The 19,646-nt window shown below is 40.0% G+C and overlaps 1 protein-coding gene across 5 annotated transcripts in view; it reads right to left on the bottom strand.

Annotated features, from left to right (window-relative positions):
- Nucleotides 1–1,927: 1,927 nt before the first annotated feature.
- Nucleotides 1,928–19,646, bottom strand: part of csmd3b (CUB and Sushi multiple domains 3b) — a 326,622-nt gene continuing 308,903 nt past the window's right edge. For all 5 annotated transcript variants that reach the window (XM_027286357.1, XM_019254824.2, XM_027286358.1 and 2 more), the window contains exons 61-72: nt 18,050–18,229; nt 17,687–17,860; nt 17,303–17,476; nt 13,935–14,008; nt 12,685–12,796; nt 12,404–12,583; nt 10,885–10,944; nt 10,279–10,437; nt 8,697–8,824; nt 8,121–8,208; nt 6,628–6,763; nt 1,928–6,017 (exon numbers count right to left, since the gene is read on the bottom strand). In XM_027286357.1, the coding sequence (XP_027142158.1) occupies nt 5,858–6,017; nt 6,628–6,763; nt 8,121–8,208; nt 8,697–8,824; nt 10,279–10,437; nt 10,885–10,944; nt 12,404–12,583; nt 12,685–12,796; nt 13,935–14,008; nt 17,303–17,476; nt 17,687–17,860; nt 18,050–18,229 (1,625 nt within the window). In that variant the 3' untranslated portion in view covers nt 1,928–5,857. The remainder of the gene's footprint in view (nt 6,018–6,627; nt 6,764–8,120; nt 8,209–8,696; nt 8,825–10,278; nt 10,438–10,884; nt 10,945–12,403; nt 12,584–12,684; nt 12,797–13,934; nt 14,009–17,302; nt 17,477–17,686; nt 17,861–18,049; nt 18,230–19,646) is intronic.

The following is a 19,646-nucleotide window of genomic DNA, read 5'->3' as shown; positions in this document are numbered from 1 at the left end:
TGCAAAGGAAATGATGTGTTTCAAAGGTGGAAGAGAAACCAGCTCGTTAACTAAAGAGGGTAAAGCATTAGTGTATAAGAGGAAAAAAGGACCGCCTCTGGCTCTGCTGAAAAATATGCTGCTGCTGCTGGAATTCATTTCCTGAATTTTTATGTGCCGCCTATTGAATCTGCTGGATTATTTAGGGAGCTATCAGGTGGACTCAGAACATGTATGGAGATGTAAACAGACCAAAATCATTGGCACTTTTAATTTCAACTGTAAGTCTATATGTATTCTGAAAATGGGCCCATTGAGTGCGTCTTAAGTTGTGCATTCTGTTTAAAACACTGACATGTATTCTATTCTATTCGATTGTCATTCAATTCTCAGTAACAGAAAATGTGAAATATTGCTCTTTCAATGCCATCTAAACCAGTACCGCCCATGACAATAGCTTCGGGGCTGCTCAAGTCAGTCTGCTCTCTTTGATTCTTACAGCATCTCAAGTTCAATGTCAGACCAGAACATTATGTCTACATGCAACAATGGGGATACAGGTAAACATAATTCATTCATTGATGGGTTTGCATCATGAAACCTTGATAAAATGCAGACATGCTATGAAAAAAATGGCTTGTAATATCGGTGGTACATGAAAACTCTGCATTTTGCTTTCCCATTACCAGCTCCTGTCGCAGGAAGTCGGACCAGCAGTCACAGGTGCAGCGGCAAAAATAATGTTGCATTCCCAGTGATAAGACTTCCACTGTGAATGAATGGACGATGTTTAGAGAGTTCATCTCAAGGTGAGATAGCTACACTGTACTTATTTCTACACACTGCAGTATTTCCTCTATAATGCACTCCCTGAAGCTGAAACTAGTTTCCCAGTCACATTGAGCCTAAAGCAACTCTAAAACTGGATATGATTTAAAATTTCGAAGACTTATAACTAGATTTAGAATCTGTAGCCTGTACTGTGGTGCATTCCTCATAAATGACAGCACGTTCATGTGTTATCTGAGGTTGTGTTTGCCTGGTATGAATCAGTTCAAGTGGTCAAAACATCAGTTCACAGAAAATCACTTTAAGTAAAACAAAAAACAGTAAAGGAAGACACATTTTTTACAAAAGCAATTAGCCTTTTTTAATCTTACATTGCATTGAAAATTTACATAATAGATTCATACATTTTACAAATAATTTCATCATAAAAATATATTTCTGTACAAAACACTTTTTTATTCTATATTTCATCTTTTTTTTTTTCAAATGGTGAATATTTCCAATGTCCCCAGGCAGGAACAGCTTTAAGTCTTTCAAATCACATGGGTCTTATTGCGGTCAGTCAGTAGGAAAAGCTTGTGGCAAAATAGACTGAAGCTTAGAAAAAAATGACTTCTGATGAAGGGTAGGGCTAAAGCAGGTGTGTGTGTGTGTGTGTGTGTGTGTGTGTGTGGGGTTGTTTCATGTGTGTGTGTTTCTATGTGTGTGTGTATGTGTTTGAAAAAAGCATATGTGTGTGTGGATGACAGGGAGGGTCCCATGGTTTTTGGTAGGCACTGTGTCAGATCCATACCGAAAAGAAAACAACAACAACAGCAACAACAACAACAACAGCAGCAACAATCAATCCAAACTGTAAGAAGAAACAATGTCACCATAGCGATGCAGTGCGGGACAGTCGCAGCATTGATAAACAAGGAAGCCGCAGCTACCGTTGCTTTTAAATCAATAATGACTTTAAAAGGAGTTTTCTGTCAGCTGGTTGCGGTCGGCGTCTGTGGTCACGACAGCAGGGGGTTCTTAAAACAAAGTAGATGTTTCCGCTCACCCTGACACCCAGACTCATTAAAAACAACTGGTATTCATCATGTGTAGGACCCCAAACTCACTGAATTCAGTTCTAAACCTTTAAACCAGGCTCTTCAAAACAGAACAAGTATTTTTTTTTTTTTTTTTTTTTTTTTTTTTAAATGGGCACCAAAGCCGAAAAACAGTGACTCATGCTCGTTGATACATGTATTCCTGTATTCACATGGGAACCAATTAATATAGTTACGGTATATGGTGTATTTTCAGGCCCAACCCTTACAATATGACACTAATATATGGATGTTATGCATGGTTTCACACAAATATCAAACATCTTCTCTCAGCAGTGGTTCATTGATGGCAGATGAAACCATCAGAAAGGCCAACAACATGTGCAAGAACAGCCTCCAGTGGCTTGCAGGGGCTAAATACAATGAAGGTTGCCAGCTGTACAAAAGTTAATAGAATAGGTGGAAGATGAGATTTGAAAAGTAGCTACCAGCCAAGGAACAGTGAGCTGAGATTATAAGGCTATATTTTTATGAAATAAAAATGAGCAATAGCAAGGGGAAATATCGAATCTCAATGGCCTTGGTTATGTTTTTGAGTTTTTTAGTTTGAATCGGCAACTTGAAATCTTAAGATCTTCTCCGAATGGTCACTTCATCTTAATGCGTCAGTGTTTCTGAAAGACATAATATTCAAGGTCTTTTAGCTTTTCAAATGCAATGCTCACACACACAAATATTAAAATCTAGTGTGCATATGATACTTAGGAAGTGCCAAAGGTGGTACAAACTCTTTTTTTAAACCTAAAATCAAAGCTTGTAAATAGTGAACACTGATTTATAATTGATGTAGGTTTCAGCACAGGGGAAAATAACATTTTAAAAGAACCCGAAAACAGAATTCATGTGATCTCAGTATTGATTTGTGAGACCAAACACATTTTTAACACGGGGGAAATTCACAACCAACACTGGAGGTGAACTCGTGTTCATTTACAGATCTTGCCTTTGAGGTTTTACGACTTTAAAAACCATTCTTCCAAAATCAAACTCACTTTTTTACTTTCAAATCCTCCATTTATAAAAATTCAAACATGAACTGATATGTCAATGTACAACATAAATATTCTACTTGGGTCAAAACAGCTTGTACATACAGCAGCCCATCATCCACAAACTACATGTTGGGCAGTTCACCAGCAATTATCACCATCGTTATTATTCATATCATTTTAACCGTCCTCGTGCCGTGCTTCTTTTTTAGCATGTCCTTGTGAGAGACATGAGATAGTTAGAGCTCTGTAAGCGTTTGGCCATGTGTAATCAAACAAGTGGGTTCCTTTGAGAGCTGGGATTTCTTGGTTGCCGTGGCAACACTGAGTTTGTTGACAGCTCAGAATTGTCTCTGAAAAACAACATTTGTTTTGATGTGCAAATCTCTGTGGCATCAGATCATTAAAATGTTGTCTGTCACAGCGGTGACCATTATAGAGGACATGTATGTGTCTGTAGTGGCCCACAGCTCTGTTGAAGGGCCAAACAAATGGAAGCCACAGCACAAACTCCATCTCTCTGCCATCTGTGATGGATGTTTGATTCATTTAAAGATCATGATTGTTGCTGGCAAACCTTGCATCATCTCAACAGTAATGACAACAACAACATCACTGACACTCATGATTGCCTCAGTGGGAAAGACAGTGATGGTGAGAGAAACTTCACGTCGCACAAGAAATTAAAAATGAACCAATTCCAATTACAACTGAACCAAAATACTGTTTGTGACTTCTGTGAACAGCACGTAGTTGTAACATCTTTTATTCTGATATTTCTTTCTTTTTTTTTTTCTCCGAAAAACTCTGCTATAATCCTTCTTTCCCCTTCAGCCCCTCCCCTGTGGTAAATATATAGCACAAAAATATAGGTGGTGAATGCTCCCGAATATATATGCAATAGATTTACAGATCAGAAGATTCTGCAGCAATAACAAAGAAAGAAGATAAGCACTCGCAGAGTGCAGAATTATAGTGGAACCATGTCCACAATCGTAGGGCTACAACCCTGTTTGTCTTTCTTTTAGCCTGTCTATCAGCAAATGTCTGTGTCTCCTGTCTGTCCTTCAGTAAGCGTGTTAATCTGTGTTCAAGCCTATTTGTCCACGGAGTGGAGACGGTGGTCTGCAACAGTCTTAAGACCCTGCTTGTCTTTCTTGAACCTGTCTGTCTGCTTGTGTGTCTAACTGTTGGTCTTAATACCACCTGTCTGCTCTCTGTCTGTCTTCCTGTTTCTCCAGATTTTTGTTAGTGTGTGTACCTGCCATTTTTTTCTGTCTGTCACTCATCCTGTCAGTTTCCCTCTAACCTTTCCATCTGTCCCTGTGTTAGTCCGTCTCTCCGTGGATAGACAGGTAGTGTTCCTGTAAAATGTGCTTTAGTGCCAGAGCTTTCTCTGTTTCTCAAAGTCTTTTTCTTTGTAAGTCCATCAGAGTCCTCTGTATCCATTCAGTGCCTTTCTCATCAGAATCCATTTAAATTCACAGGATCAGGAACATCTTTCCTCAAGGCCATTTTCTGTCTGATCTGATTCATTATGTGGAAGGAAGGTCGACCTCTCTCAGTAGTTGATTTCAGGTTAGACAGGCTCTGATTGGCTTGCGTTAGGATTTTAAGATCTCATCTTTTCTCCTGATGACTCCCTCACTCTACTTCCAGTTCAGTTAGGGGCTGTCTCCGTCTCCTCAGCATCCTCTCTTGTCCATTGGATGAGAAGGAGCAGTTTATCCATTCGAAGAGTCCGTCTCTTCTCATCTGTTCTCTCAGTGCTGTCTCCCCGTCAGACTCTGTTTAGTTTTGCTTTGCCCTAATCCCAATTCAGTTAGGATTATAGATCCGTCTCCAGGGCTGCCCTTATCCTTTGCCTAAGAGTTTAGTCTCTTTTCAAAGCAACTTTTGCTACTGTCTGCTAGCATTAGTCGTTTTAGATTCCATTTTAATAGAAAAAGACAAGACTAGTGACACCAGCCTCTGGTTGTCATGGAGACACAAGGTTGTCCTGTCTGGTTGCTAGTGTATTGTATTCCGTGGTCGTTTTTTTTTTTTAGAAATAGGCTTCTATTCACAACTAGTCAGTCTGCTTTACTGATGGTCTGCTGGTGACAGTGTCTTTGACTGTCAGTTTTCAACCCAGATATTCAGAATCAGGTTTTTTTGCTTCACAGTGTCTTCTGTGACATCATCTTCATGCCACACTCTCCTCCATCTGTGGCCATTTTGCTTCTGTGTTCCTCACAGTGAGGATTTGTTCAGTACAGTCAGAGAGACAACGCAGTCCAAATGAAATCAACCCATTTTTGTAGTGCAGTTTATCTCCATGATGTATAACCATGGCCAGAGCACTGATGTGCTCCCTTTCTCTCTCTTTCTCTCCAGGCAAGGACTAACGGTCACATAGTTCAGAGCGGGTCCTTCTCTGCAAAGCTCTGTGTGAAATACAAAATCCGGCATTGGGTTATGGTGACATGTCATGATATCGGACAAGCAGGTCATGGCTTAATTTTTACTACTGGTATTAGAGACAGTGAGCGGGGTTAAATAAGAGGTTGAAGTATAATGGCTGTGTCTGGTTTAGAATCAAATTATAAACTATCCATGACCAGCTGAGTCTTGGGGTTAGAGACAGATAATAGTTTTCCGTTGGGTTGCTTCCTTTTACTTTCACTCGATGTCACATTCCGCTGTGAGTTTTCACTGGCTGTGTTGCATCCATCAAAGGTAGCAGACATTTTGTTTAAATTTCATTCGTGGATCCAAAACGCTGTGCATGAAAGGAAACAACGCTGGGTTTTGGTTTCAGTTGGACACTTTTCCCACCGCTTGGAGAGATTAGGTTTCTGAACTGGGACTGAGGGTCTTTTGTAATCAATGCGTAAGACCATGTTGCTGACAATGTTGAGGTTTGAGTCGAAGCATACGGCTTTCCCCTCTACAGCCTCGTACCAGTTGTGGTCCCATTAGATATCTGAGTCATTGAGTTCATGTGAGGATAATCAATCCTCAGACCATGGTGCAGACAGTATTTAGATTCGGATCGAATCTAACAGCCTTCCCCTCCACAGCCTTGGCATTGGTGTTGTACATTGGATTCTCAAAGGCAGCCTGGCCATTGTTGTTTTCATGGACTGAGCAGCCTGTGTACTGTGTTTTTGGTGTGGTTCTGTGAAAAAAAAACAGCAAAGAAGGTATAAACACACCATCATCGATGATAAAATTGTTCTAATTATCTGTTAATGTTGACTTCACTGCATGGCCAGTGCACAATAGCGAATGCAGTCTTAGGAGTAGAGGCATAGTAAACAAGCTTTAAGACGGATTAAAGAGAGCGTTCTGCTTTTTGGAAGCCTAGTGAGATTCCAATCAGCCCATCCAAAACTAATTCCTTCAGTAAGAGATATTAACAGCAGAACAGAAGTTATTTGCATTTCCTAACAATGCAAACACCAGTCATTTGTGCTTAAATCATATCTCTGAAAAATCCAATTTAACACCTCCTAAACAGAAGTGTTTTGCAGCACACTTTGCAATAGACAATGCGTTGATTGTCTCCAAGTACCTCAACAACCAAACCACTGAGGCAGGTAGTGTTTTCATCAATCAGACAGCTTCTTCAAATGTTAACGATGCCTTTCTACATTTTCCATGGCAAAAATAAAAAACAGAGGTGAGCTAAGAATGTAGTGACAGGAATGTAATGCATTTGCTTTTGCAGAACTTGAACAAATATACTCTAAAAAGAGATGTCAGGCTTTTTTTTTTTTAGCACATACCTTTGTTTGTAGAGATAAAAGCCAAAGCCAGTGAATATTAGAGCGAAAAAAGGCACCAGAATAGCGATAGCGACAGAACTGCTGTTGGTACCAAGCTGAGGGGGTGGAGAGTTATGACTCTCTGACATATTCAGACCTGTGGCATATGAAGAAAAGTGTTATGTCATTGTCCACACAGTTAGGGTGTGTTCACACCAAGTACAAATAGATAAATAATAAAAAAAGATTGTTTCATCCTAGTTGTGGTCCGGTTCCAGTTCACTTTTTACAAACAAACCAAGAGGAGTAAACATGTACGTAAGACAGACTGACACGTAGTGCCTTGATTGGACAGAGTTGGTGATTGTCATCCGGCATCATTAGCATAGGGAAGTTACAGTGACAGAAATTTATGCAGCACTTTAATGCTGATGTGTATATTTATGCTCTTTGGTGTCAGAGCTTGAGCAGAAATAACTGATTCTAAGCATTATTGGTATTATTAAAGCTGTTATGAATGATGACAAACAGGTACAGACAGGGCCAAACAGAGACATCTTGTACAGTAATGATTCAGGCCTTATTACTATGGGATCGCTGTCACACACTTTTTAATGGACTTAATGAACTGACAAAGTACACGTAGGATACAAGCACAGCAGTTTGTGACCTATTAATCAGGGAGAATACGTGTGCTGATGTGCATATGTGGTTACCAAATGATTTGCATAAATATATGCATGGCTTATACATTTTGATTATAAGCTCACTTCCTGAGCAGATTTCTTGATCAGCATATACATTTATCAGTAGTTTAGCTTTTGAAATTGTGCTAAAGTCACATATGCGGCCCACGATTCATGGGAGACCTCCGTTTTTTTAGCAATCTTGGCTTTTTTGTTGCTCACTTGTTTTGCCCTGCATAAAAGGGTGACTGCTGTGTTCACATATGCCCGGACGAAGGTTAGTGCTTTAACATTATCAGAACTGTGATTGTGTTACACGTTATATTGTTAGTCTCTGTGCTAGTACTGTGCAGGGATGTTGATAACTGACAAAGCCTACACAGGATTGCCATTTCTCGCCACAGCAGCTGCAAGTAAGATCTTGTCAGCGAATGCTGACAGATCACAATTTTGTTTCTCGTCTTAGCATTTGCAGGATGTCCATGAACTTGCACTACAGAAAGAAGTTATGAGTTATTGATAACTTAAAGTAAGGGAGAGCTTTCAACTCTATATGATGGAGATGGTCTAGTCATCTGTGGATGCAGGCTGTAGGATGACTTAAAGTCTGAAGAGCAGCTTTTGCTTTTTGGGAAGGAAGTAGCCACTGTAAGGCTGACTCAGCATGAGCAGTAAGGTTGTTGCCAGATCACTTTCTACATTAAGGAGGTTCTTGGAAGCATTTTATCAGAAGTTTCCATCTCTCTCTCTCTTTCTATCAGTTATAGTCCAAATCGACGTAAGAAACATATTCATTGTGCAGTGCTGTTACTAAAGTGAGAGAATTACCCAGTCTTTGCAGTCCAAACTGTCCGTAGTCTTTTCCCTGAATGAAACCTTGGAATACATAACTAGAACCATCAGGCTCTGCAGATACCTAGAGAGGAAAAGAGGACATGAAAGAAAATGAAGGAAACATATCGTAATAGGAGAGGGACAGAGGTTGGATACATTTTGTGTTTGTGTCAACACAAATCCAAGACATATTTCTGATTTTGGATTAAAAATGGTTTAATTATTTGACTGAAAAATACCTTTAGATTTAGACAATTGAGCTCCAGGCAATGCATATATGCAAAGTGAATACTGCATGGATTCATGCAGTATTAACTTTGCTTAAACACTATGCCAAGTACAGAGCAGTAAATCGTCTCTCTGACTGACCTCTGTCTGATGTATCTATAATCAACAGCACTGTAATGACTTTACAAAAACAGGTTAGTGCACTGAAAACATTTGTCTTGCATTTTTAATTAACTATGATGAGAAGCATCTATTATGTGACATGTTGCGTTAACCCTTTGAAATCGTTCGTGCTTAACTGAATCTAATTAAATAAATTACTCTGCATCTAGTCAGACTTACAAATCCATCCATGGTCCAGGAGTCATCTATGATTTTGGCTGGAGAGATGGCTGAATCTTTGAGCTGGTTCACATAGTTCACCTGGTACATCAGCAATAACAGCCTGGCCTCAGAAGCCTTATATACTCCTAAAGAGTGGAGCAGGTCAGAATACAGATCATTAGAAAAAACACTCAGCATAAATAAACCAACGAAAGACGTGTTTCCATCCGAATGCATCCGTAGTGTGTAATGTGTATTTTAAATGAATTTCGAGTTATTCTGCTAAAAAAATTGACTAATAAATGCTCGTTTCCATCCGCAACCACTACCTATTATTAGGAGTTGGTTCATCGAGATAAACAGTGGCACCAATCCTCCAGTCAGGAAACCATTATACCTCTGCAGGAGAACAGTGTGCAATACGATGATGTAATTAAAAGAGCTGTGAAAAACAATGTGGAAAATATGATGGAAATATGGCATTTCTGTGTGTTTCATAGATTAATATGAGGAGGGTTACATCAGATCGGTCTGGAGCTATCATGGCTGTATTTACAGAGCTACTGGGAGTGATGGGTGAGGAGCGAGAAAACAACTGACTCGAATTTGACCGAATAAGTGTTTGCAAAACTACATCAAACAAGCGTAAAGACTTTTTGCGAAAAGTTTTCTATTATTTTTTTTTTTTATTTAGTCTTTTCTGTTAACCTTTTCGAATGCAATATTTCAAAATGTGCATCAAAATATGTTTATGTAAACACAACTATAGATTAAAAGCTTGGAGACAGCAGAACTCACACACAGCATGTGACGAGTCAAGAAATAGTTCATAGTTCTACTTTCCTGGTGATGTACAGGTCAAACAAAGAAGATACATTTTTCTGTTAATCTGACAGCTTTCACTACAGCCAAGCCAAATGTTTCCCCATGCCTGCAGTCTTTACATGTCTTGACTCCAGCTTCATACTTAATGCCCTGACTTGACTCATTGCTTTCTCATTTTACGCTCACAAAGAAAAAAAAAAATCTTTTCAAATATGCTGAACTACTCCTTTAAGTGTGGTGCTTAGGTGAGAAAAACATGACATTTTAAGAAAATTCTTGTTATGCAGCTGGCCTTTTGGTGCCTGCGTGAGCTCAGCTTTAGCTGTTATTGATCTAAAGCTGCTCCTTTAAGCCAGACAATGCATGTTAAAAGTCTGATAGTGGCATGGTTTTGTGATATGGTGTCTGAGCTCTCTGCTACTCAAGGAAGCAATTCTAGCTTCAACAGGATTTGTGTTTTAATAGGGTCTTAACCCCCTGCTGATGCTGTTTAGGGAGGTCTGTGTATGAATATGTGCGAGTTTGGGGGCAAAGGCAGTTGCTACATTAAAAAGAAGGATTGTAGCTCCAGGAAAGAAGTGAAATACAGACACTATTAGAAAACAGCGCAAACGATTCACAGAGGCTCAGCAAACGTGTTGATGGTTGTAGCTTTATATTATTCAGAACATCATGATGTGCTTTACCATGATCATTACATATAGTAGGATCATGTCATGTAAATTCCCATACTATACTGGATATACTGGGGAGGCTATAATTATCCAGAACTTGCCTGATAGGAGCAGGTCCATGTTGCCGTTGCTAAGGGACACGTTGACTCTCCCTGTTGTGGAGTTGAAGCTGGTGATGCTCAGAGTCATAGGCTGCTTCCTCCCGCGGTAATTATAAGAACCTTTCCATATGTAGTTTGGAGCAAAGACATCATCTGGAACTACAGAATACAACAGTCAGAATATATATATATATATATATATATATATACATATATATACACACACACACACACACACACGCAGTAGCCATAGAAACTCTCTTATGTGCAATGAGAAGCACAGTTATTCAGTTATGGAAGAACCACAACGGAGCAGGTCCGAACACAGAAGTGAACACCACATCACAGTAGTTAATTTAACCTTTCTATGTGTAGTGAGGAAAAATAAATTATTCACGATTGAAAGCAGTACAGTACAATAAAATCGACATGAGCACGGGAAGAACAACAAAGTGGAACAGAGAAGAGCGGAGTGCAGAGGAGCAGTGAAGATTTTTTTTTTTTACTTACAGTCGACGAAAACAAACCAGCCAGACCAAAAAAGAATAGATAAGAGAGATCAAGAATAGATGAGGAATAACAGGACTGGACTGGACTAGAACTGACCATTCAGTTTGGGGCTGGGAGTTCCTGTTGCTGGCTTCACAGGTTTCTTCTTCTCTCCGGCTAGACAGACAGAGGGAGAAAGATAATGTCCTATTAGATCACACAAGCAGAGCTGTAGGCTCACAGTATAAAATGAGAATCAAACATTTCCATTTGGCTCTTGTTTGACTTACAGGTCCATCAGCTGATAGCCTAAGAAACTAGTTTCATGCAGGGGAGAGTGCACCTAATGTTACCAAATTACCAAATTAGAATGCAGTGCTGGTCACTGTTAGTCACACATGCGTATAATGAGTGTGTTGAAAAGGGTCACCCAAAATAAAGCCCTTTAGTTTAGTTGTTTGTAGACAGAGAAATGCAAATAGAGTTCATGACCAATAATTGTAGTGCATGTTTTATCCTTTTAAAAGTGACCTGAAGGCACTTTGGGTTTGTCCATTCAGAACAGCCTCTATCATCACTTCAAGATGCAGCCATTGTTGCCAACAAGTAAAGGCAAGCAAAGACGAGTATTTGTCCTAGAATCTCAAATTGGATCAGAGTGCTTCAATTTTAAAGGCTACTTCAAGGCAAAAGGGTGCCAGTCTTGGTGGAATGATTCCCAAGAAGTTAAAGTTTGTAGTTTTTTCTTGTGCAAACATGGGTTTCACAACATCTGTCAACATTTTTTGATGTTTATTGCAGAAAAACAAAAAAACCCCAAACTAGTTAAATCATTTCTAATGAGCAAATCTTACAGAATCTACACCTTGCTATTTGCACTAGTACTGATGGATGTTTCTGTGATACAATCGAAGGCTGCTGAACAGATGCTAAATGAACCCTGAGGCGAGACTGTTTAGTCTGCAACTGTTTCCAAGGTCGAGGAGATACTTTCAATCTCAACTTTAAAGCTAACATGAACAAGAAGCCCTGAAAGTGCTCAGAAAAGAAAGTGGAGCTACAATTCAGTGACTCCGTGCATTGAATGACATGCTCATAACACAAAGACAGTGGTGGACTGGAATAAAACATTAACAGGCTCCAGACTGGCATCATCCCACTTTTCATATGTACAAACACCAAGTGTTAGCAGAGATACAATCTAGTACTATAATATTTAAGTTTTTTTAATGTATGGAAACACATCCATGATACTGTACACACATTCTGGTAACACAATCAGTCTGTGGCTGTAAACTCTGTGTGTGCAGTACAGTGGTGGGGAACAAATGTGATGTCATGATGTGATGAATTCATAACTTCACCTGTAAGGACCTGACCAGGCTAATCTAATGAAGGATGAAACTCAGCGGGATATCGTATTATCTTTTTTTATCAGTGCTGCCAGACCAGCGACAAGCTCATCAGGAAATCTCACCCTACTCCAGATGGCCAGGTACACGTGCTGCTGACAAAGTGTCCTTGAGCAAGACACACTCAGCACTGCTACTTCACTCACACATCATGTCTCTGGGAAAAGATCAATCAAAGCACGAGACAGATGAAATATTCAAATATATACATGGGATTTTTTTACCTCGACATATAGGCATCTTTCCTGTCCAAGTGCCATCACTCTTGCAGACTCTGTGCTCAGAACCCCCCGCCAGGAAGTAGCCATGTTGACAGCTGTACACTAAGGTGTAGCCAAAACCAGGCAGATCCATACCCACCACGTCCACATGGAGTGGGCTCTCTGGCTGCTTACAGGCATGGGCTGGAGGGTGGAGAAGGAATTTGTGCACTGGAGTTAGAGTCTGACAGACAGAGGATGGATGTGCAATGAGTTGACAAATCAATAGGATGTATGTCTCTTACGTATGCACTCAGGTTGTGCTCCGCTCCATGTCAGATCAGGCTGGCAGGTTCTAGAGGAGGAGCCTTGAATCAAATGTCCTGGCTGGCACTGAAATGACACCACACTCCCCACCTGTGGAGAGAGAGAGGAAATGACACACGCACGCACGCACACACACAAAGGTAAAGAGAGTTCAAACATTTTCTGAATACCTTCACAGTAAATTCATGTATTCAGTCGCTGTAACAGATGAATCAGTGTTGCTCTGACAAATTCAAAATACAATCAAATGTTCATTCAAAATGACATAACATGTCTGTTTATTTAATCTGAGCCTCACGCACATGTAGATGATGGATGATTACTGTGCAATGACTGTGTAACTGCAAATGAATGTCACAGTATAGCACAACTGTCTGAATAAAACTCTAAATCAAACCTGTTCATCACATTTAGAGGACAGGTTAGGATGTTTCCAAGACTATCTTAATATAATACTCACATGACACACAGTAATTATGTTGAAGGACGACACAGTCTGAGTTAGTGAAATCAATCCATCAATCATTTCTTCCAAGATTACAGTCATTGTGTTTTTCCACGCACAGTGTTGCTTGCTGAGCTGCAGTGGCGGGTTACTTCCTGGTAGTTGCATGTAGGTTTGTTGCCAGGACACAGCGACGGCAAATAAACCTACACGACTGCCAGGCCGGGATGCCCATTCCATTCGACCAATTCAGAGAGCTAAAGCCTCGTATTAGCTTTGGCTGAACTTTAGAATACATTTCTGCACAGAACAAGGACTATGGATTTCAGCCCTCTATTTTACAGCGAAGTAAAAGAGGAAGGGACAAGAGGAATGATTACAGCAATCTTTGAACATAGATACGGTGTATGAGTTTTATAGTGGGATTAAAATGATGGGAGAAATATAATATATAATTATATTCATCAGAAAACAATAAAGAATTATCAACTACTGATTTTTCCACCTGCATGGCATAACATAGTAGCTATCCTTTTAATATTTCACAATCAATTAATCTGCTAAATGTCTTGCTGAAATATTATTTTGTCTGACCAAAAACAGTTTTCAAATCTTTCAGTTTCATCTGTCTCTCCCTCCATTCTTTCCTTAAAGAATTGAATTTAATTTCCTTTACCTGTCAGGGAACCACAATGACATCTTCTACATCAGCTAGTAAGTCAACTACTCTTGTACTGTGGGAAGATAGCTATAAAGTTAAGTCTGTCAGTAAAGATCTTTTACCTTGAAACCATAGGTCCGGTTTAAGGAGCCGTAGCGCGGTGTTCCCGGGTTATCACAGCTGGTTTTGGTCGGCTCTGAAAGGGACAGCACAAGCGTGGAAGTAATTACACACAAAATCTAAAAGAAAGATAAATTAGCAGTAGCATTCTATGTCCTCTCTCAACTCTCCTCTCCTCTGTTGTCATGGTAACAGCAGGGTATGTATCCTAGCAGGGCAGCAGGGGGCAGTAGTGCTTTATCAGAAAACGAAGCAGGGCTGACTTTGAGAGTATGTGTGAGAGAGAGAGAGAGAGTGTGTGTGTGTGTGTGTGTGTGTGGCAAGAACATCAGCATGTAGAGCACATCCTGACGCAGAGCTCGATTCAATACAGCTTCCGAAATGACAGATTCACTCTCCACTTCTCTCTCTCTCTCCCTGTACCTCTCTAACTTCCCCCTCTTTCTCCCACTGCCGTCTCCCTCTACCTCCCCCTCTCTTTCTCTAACTGCTGTATTCCCCTCTCTTTCTATCTTTCAGTGTCCCTGTATCTCTCTCTCTCTCTCTCTCTCTCTCTCTCTCTCTCTCTCTGCCCACTCCCCCCAGCACCCATCCTCACCCCACCTCCCTCGTCTGTCTTATTTAAAGAGCAGGCTGCTTCAGCTCAAAACTCATTCTGTTTCAGTCACATAGTAATACACATCACACACTAACATACAGACGCAATCACACACTAATAAATCACTCAAGCGCGCACACACCGCCACAACACTCAATCATACATTCTCACTTCACTTCCATCATAGAAAAAAAAAATGAAGCAGCACTGAGAGTCACTTTGTGTTTGTGTAAAAGCTTGTGTATGTTTCATAATCTCAAAGGCTCGAGAAACAATCATTATATAGAAATGACAGAGTTCCCTTCATTCTTATGGTGTAACTACTTCTTTTTCAGTAGTTATAAAGTCTTTACATCAATCAAGTAACACTTCAGTATGAGCCGTTTTAGGTCATCTATTTCACAGGGAACAATCGACTTTAAAGCGGCTGTAAAACACTGTGTGCATGCCTTATCTAGTGCTTTGAAGGAACAGAAAGTCAAGTGTCTGTTCGCATGACAAAAGCTCATTTATTACAATTCAACACCATACTTGATATTTAAGCACCTGCTCAGTATTAGACGTGGGAAGCGGTGCTCTAAACATCCCGTGGTGGTGAATTGACCCGGTGGGACCATTTGTAATATGTGCTGTGTATCTTCTTCCTAATCCCCGGATAGCAGCAGCCTGTTTGAAGTAGAATGTGGGTGCCTGTTTCTGGAAGCCTTTTTACTAAATACTGTAAGTTACAGCGTGCACTGCTGTTTTCTCACTTATGAGCAAGTGTTTTCTCTGTAATCTCTGAAAAAAGGCTTCCTATGCAAGAACCCCCCCTTTTTGGACATAACTCACTGACTGTAAACTGTTGAAGTAGAAGCTGGAATTTGGGCTAAATGTGTAACAGAAATACAGATTTACTTCCTCTCTCTTCGATACCTTCAAAGGAAAGCAATACTTTTTTTGAACTTTGCTTCCTATAAGTATAGTAGTACACACCATATATATTTTGCAAAACCTTTTTTGTGATGGATCCTCAGCTGTACAACCTAGATTTCAGATGAACAATCGGTAGTTCTATGACCATATAAAGATTTTGGATGACGCCCAATATTCACTGAATGCGGCAGCCGATCTAGCTGTTATGCTAATGTTTAATAGACACGTGACTGGAGAGTGGCTCTTTGCTCTGCCAAGAGCACCTGATCTATTGTTACTGGAGCAGCTCATGTCTCTGAAGTGTGAAAGTCACCCATGAATATATAAAAAGTGCCTTTACTCAATTTCAATTACTTTATTAATTGATCTATAAATTTGTTTGATTAGTATTCTAACGTAAAACCAACATGTCTTTAGTTTATTTGCATATCATTTGAGTGTTTTCAATTGTACAGGTTTTTAACTAAGGCTAGAGCTAATGACACACAAGGTTGTGATATTAACTTGCACTGCCTTTCAAAGCTGGAATAATCACTGTAAAATGCAGAACATCTGAGATATCAAACAGTGAGAGCAGCAGCAGCTTCATGAGGAAGAGTTGCCAATTTGGAAACATCAAAGGAATCCTTTAAGGCTGGTCCTCCTCAGGCGCCTTTTTCATTTGCAAGATTGTCTCAGATGAGCCTCCAGTCACTATTGATTATTACTCCAATAAGTCTCTGTAACTTTAACTTTGACAGAACAGTAGTTGCTCCGCACAGCAAACCCATGAGTACACTGAAATGTGGCTGTCAACTTCATAACGATGGGCCATTAATTGCCATGATCATTAGGTAGGAGAATATCAGACACCAGTCCAGGCTCCCCGGTGAGTCATAATAAACTCACAGGCTAGCATAAACTAAATAATGTGTTTCATAAGTTACAAGCCCACACAGATTGTCAGTCGGGAAAGTCAACACATGAAATAATAACAAAAAAGTAGAATATTAATCAAAAGAAAGCATGTGTACAGCTATGGGACAACATTAAAATAGTCAATATTATGCTTAGATATGTTATTTAAAAGAAGATTTGTTTTACCTCCAGATAAATATTATTCAAAGGTCTGGGGGCTCTAGTTGGCTGGACATCACCACCTTTTAATTTCAACCCACACTTTGAAGTGGGCGAGACACCCCTGCCTAAGGGTACCAGCTGTACTCCAGCTCATGTGGTGATAAATGATAAAAGATATATCTTCAATAACTATTAAAAAGTAATCAGCCAAATCTTAGATCAATATTTGGTGGAGGTTAAAAGCCTTGCTTCTGTAGTTTGAATAAGTTAGTAGAACAGCATAATGCTTGGAAACTTTCTTAACTTGTGATTTATTCAGAAACACAGTGCCAAAGTTTTGACTTCTAAGACCTGAGGCTGGGTTGGTTTTCAAATCTCTTTTTTGGTGCTGACCAAAATGTAAAACTCAGCTATTATAATGGAACTATCAAAACATTTATAAGTATCAAATGATACTCAGCTCTACCCAAAGAGACCCAAAGTCATTTCTATTATTCATTATGAGTCCTTGCAGCTGAGATTGAGTGATCACATAAATATGAAACATTAGGGGAACCTGAAACTGATTTCTCTCGGCCAACAGAGCAAAAAGTGGACAGAAGAAAAACAAATGAAAGGCTTGAGTGATTTTATAGGCTTTCCATAAGGAAAACAATATATCATGATCAGATTTTCTAGCTGACTAAAAGAAATTGCATGACTAGTAGAGTTAAAGGGAGCATAGATAATATTTTTCATTTGTATAATGGCCTCCTTGTTTTCTATGGTCATTAAGCAAACACGAATGATTAAACTTACCGATACAGCGTGGCTGCGTGCCGCTCCAGGTACCATCACTTTCACAAAGTCTAGTCGCTGTGCCGACCAGAATGAGAGGTGGTACGCAGCTGAAGGACACTTCCGATTGGTAGATGAAACTTCGTCCCTCCCGGAAACCACCTACTGGAGTACCTGGGTCACCACAAAACTTGGCTGCACGCACACAAGCACACACGCGAACATAAACACAATCCCATTTTAGTATAGTAGAGGAGTTAACACTGCTGACAAGAACACACTCAAGGACAAATATAGATTTGTGACTGATGGCTGTTAAAGAATAAAAACAGCATGTGTGTGTGCAAATGTTTGTGTGTGCTTACATGTACCCATGCATATGTGTGTTTGTGTGTGCGTACTTACGTAAGCACTGTGGTAGCATGCCGCTCCAGGTGCCATTGGCCACACAGGTCAGGACAGCCGGGAATGAAAGCTCATATCCTGGTGAGCAACTGTAGCTCACACTGCTGCCCCATTCAAAGTCACTGCCCTGCAGTACCCCATTACTAATGGCAGGGGGAGCCGGGCAGGTCACCGCTATGAGAGATAGGCAGGGAGGGGTTAGGAACGAGAGAGAGAGAGGAATCAGATTTTAGCAGCTGCATGTGATGCTGCTGTTTGAGTCCTGTAAATTGACTGAGAGCTGTAGAGAGAGGGAGACTGGATGATTAGATCACTGATTTCAACTACTAAACATTGAAAATGAGTTTAGTTTAAACCATTCACCTGTACACATAGGCATATTCCCACTCCATGTCCCGTTTTGGGTGCACGTCCTCACAGATGATCCATCCTCCTCCATTCTATATCCTGGCTGGCACTGGAAGGAGACATTCTGACCAATCGTAAAGTCTTCTCCATAGCGAAGGCCACTAGCTGGCACACCTGGATCCCCGCAGTTTATCACTAAGGGGATAGACGTACAGGGTTGGAGTGGCAGAGACAGGATGAAGATTTAGTCACAGGCTAGGCTACGGCATGAGAATTCAAATTTGCTTATAACTCTGGCTTATATGTTCTTTTATATAAGTAGGACAAAGTTGAAAATCTAAGAAGATACAACGAAAAACAGAGAGACCGTAGAAGTGACAGAAGTAAAATAATGGACAGATAAAGAGGTGGTGAAACAGGACAGATACTATAGGAGACAAAGGAATAGTTTTTTGTTGATGTAAGTCTGATCTGTCAGTTGTTTCATTTTTGCAGTTCTAAATCATTTTTATCACTGTTTTCCCCAGACTGTCTCTGCCTGGAGAGGACCTTCTGATAAATATACATCAGAATGACAAAGCTCAAGATTAAGTTTAGACTTGTCAGAAGATTTTGTTTGTGGAATCCAATCTGAACAAAGTTTCTCTGATCCAAGAGATGACTTAACAAGAACTCTATATTGGAACTATACCTGTCTCCCTGTTTGTGTTATTCCAAGTTGTGGATCTGTAATCAGACCGTATGATCTTTTCAGAATCAGTTATGGCCTTCACTTCTCATGAATGAAACAACAGTGATATTAAAAATGGCTGACGTTGTCCTGGGACTCTTTTAAGGAGCATTAGGATTCCCCTGACTGCACTTATAAAGCCCCGTCCTTCATAGTCTAATAGGCAGTTTAAATGCTTTTAAACCCACCGCCGATACTGTCATGCCCGTTAATAGATGTAGTGTAATCTACTGTAAAAGCTATTTCCTTTAAGTCGGGGGATTCTTATAAACTTTTTTCTTTCCAGGACCCCACATTGAAGAAATTTGGTTTCTCAGCATTTCTATCTCTTTGTTCCGTAGTGCTGGGTATTACAAAGCGTATTTCTTTGCAGAGTGCATTAAAGTCAGGAATGTCACTGGAAATTGGAAAACATTAAAATACTGCTCGAACTCTTTTCATGTGGGGTCACAAGGTAAGTGAATTTCACCTTGGGACACGAGGTAGAAATATGTTTAACAAGGTATTTCGTCGGCGAGTGAGCTGCATGTTAATTGTTGGTGTTATATGCCACTCTCGCTGTTACATTTATCTTCACTGTACATGCAGATTTTGTGGTCTGTCTTACATACAGTATTGATTAACTTGTTCAGCCATGGCTTTGGTCACATTTCATATGGGAGCTGAATGTTATATTTTATGGTTATTTACTCTTGCGAATTTTCCCCGGCAGAGTTCAAAAAGCAAATTAGCTAAAGTAAACAACAATCAAGGTTATTCATGTCACCCTATAAAGTGTAGAGCAGGAGCACAAAGATTTGAGGCTGATTTCATTACTCAGACCCTATACTGTCGCAGAATAATTTAAAAGCAGACATAAAGAAAGGTTGCGAAAGGCAGGAA

Source organism: Larimichthys crocea, chromosome XIII, assembly GCF_000972845.2.
Source record: "Larimichthys crocea isolate SSNF chromosome XIII, L_crocea_2.0, whole genome shotgun sequence".
NCBI lineage: Eukaryota > Metazoa > Chordata > Actinopteri > Sciaenidae > Larimichthys > Larimichthys crocea.
Note: the sequence above shows the minus strand (reverse complement) of the source record. Positions and strands in the feature narration are given on the sequence as shown.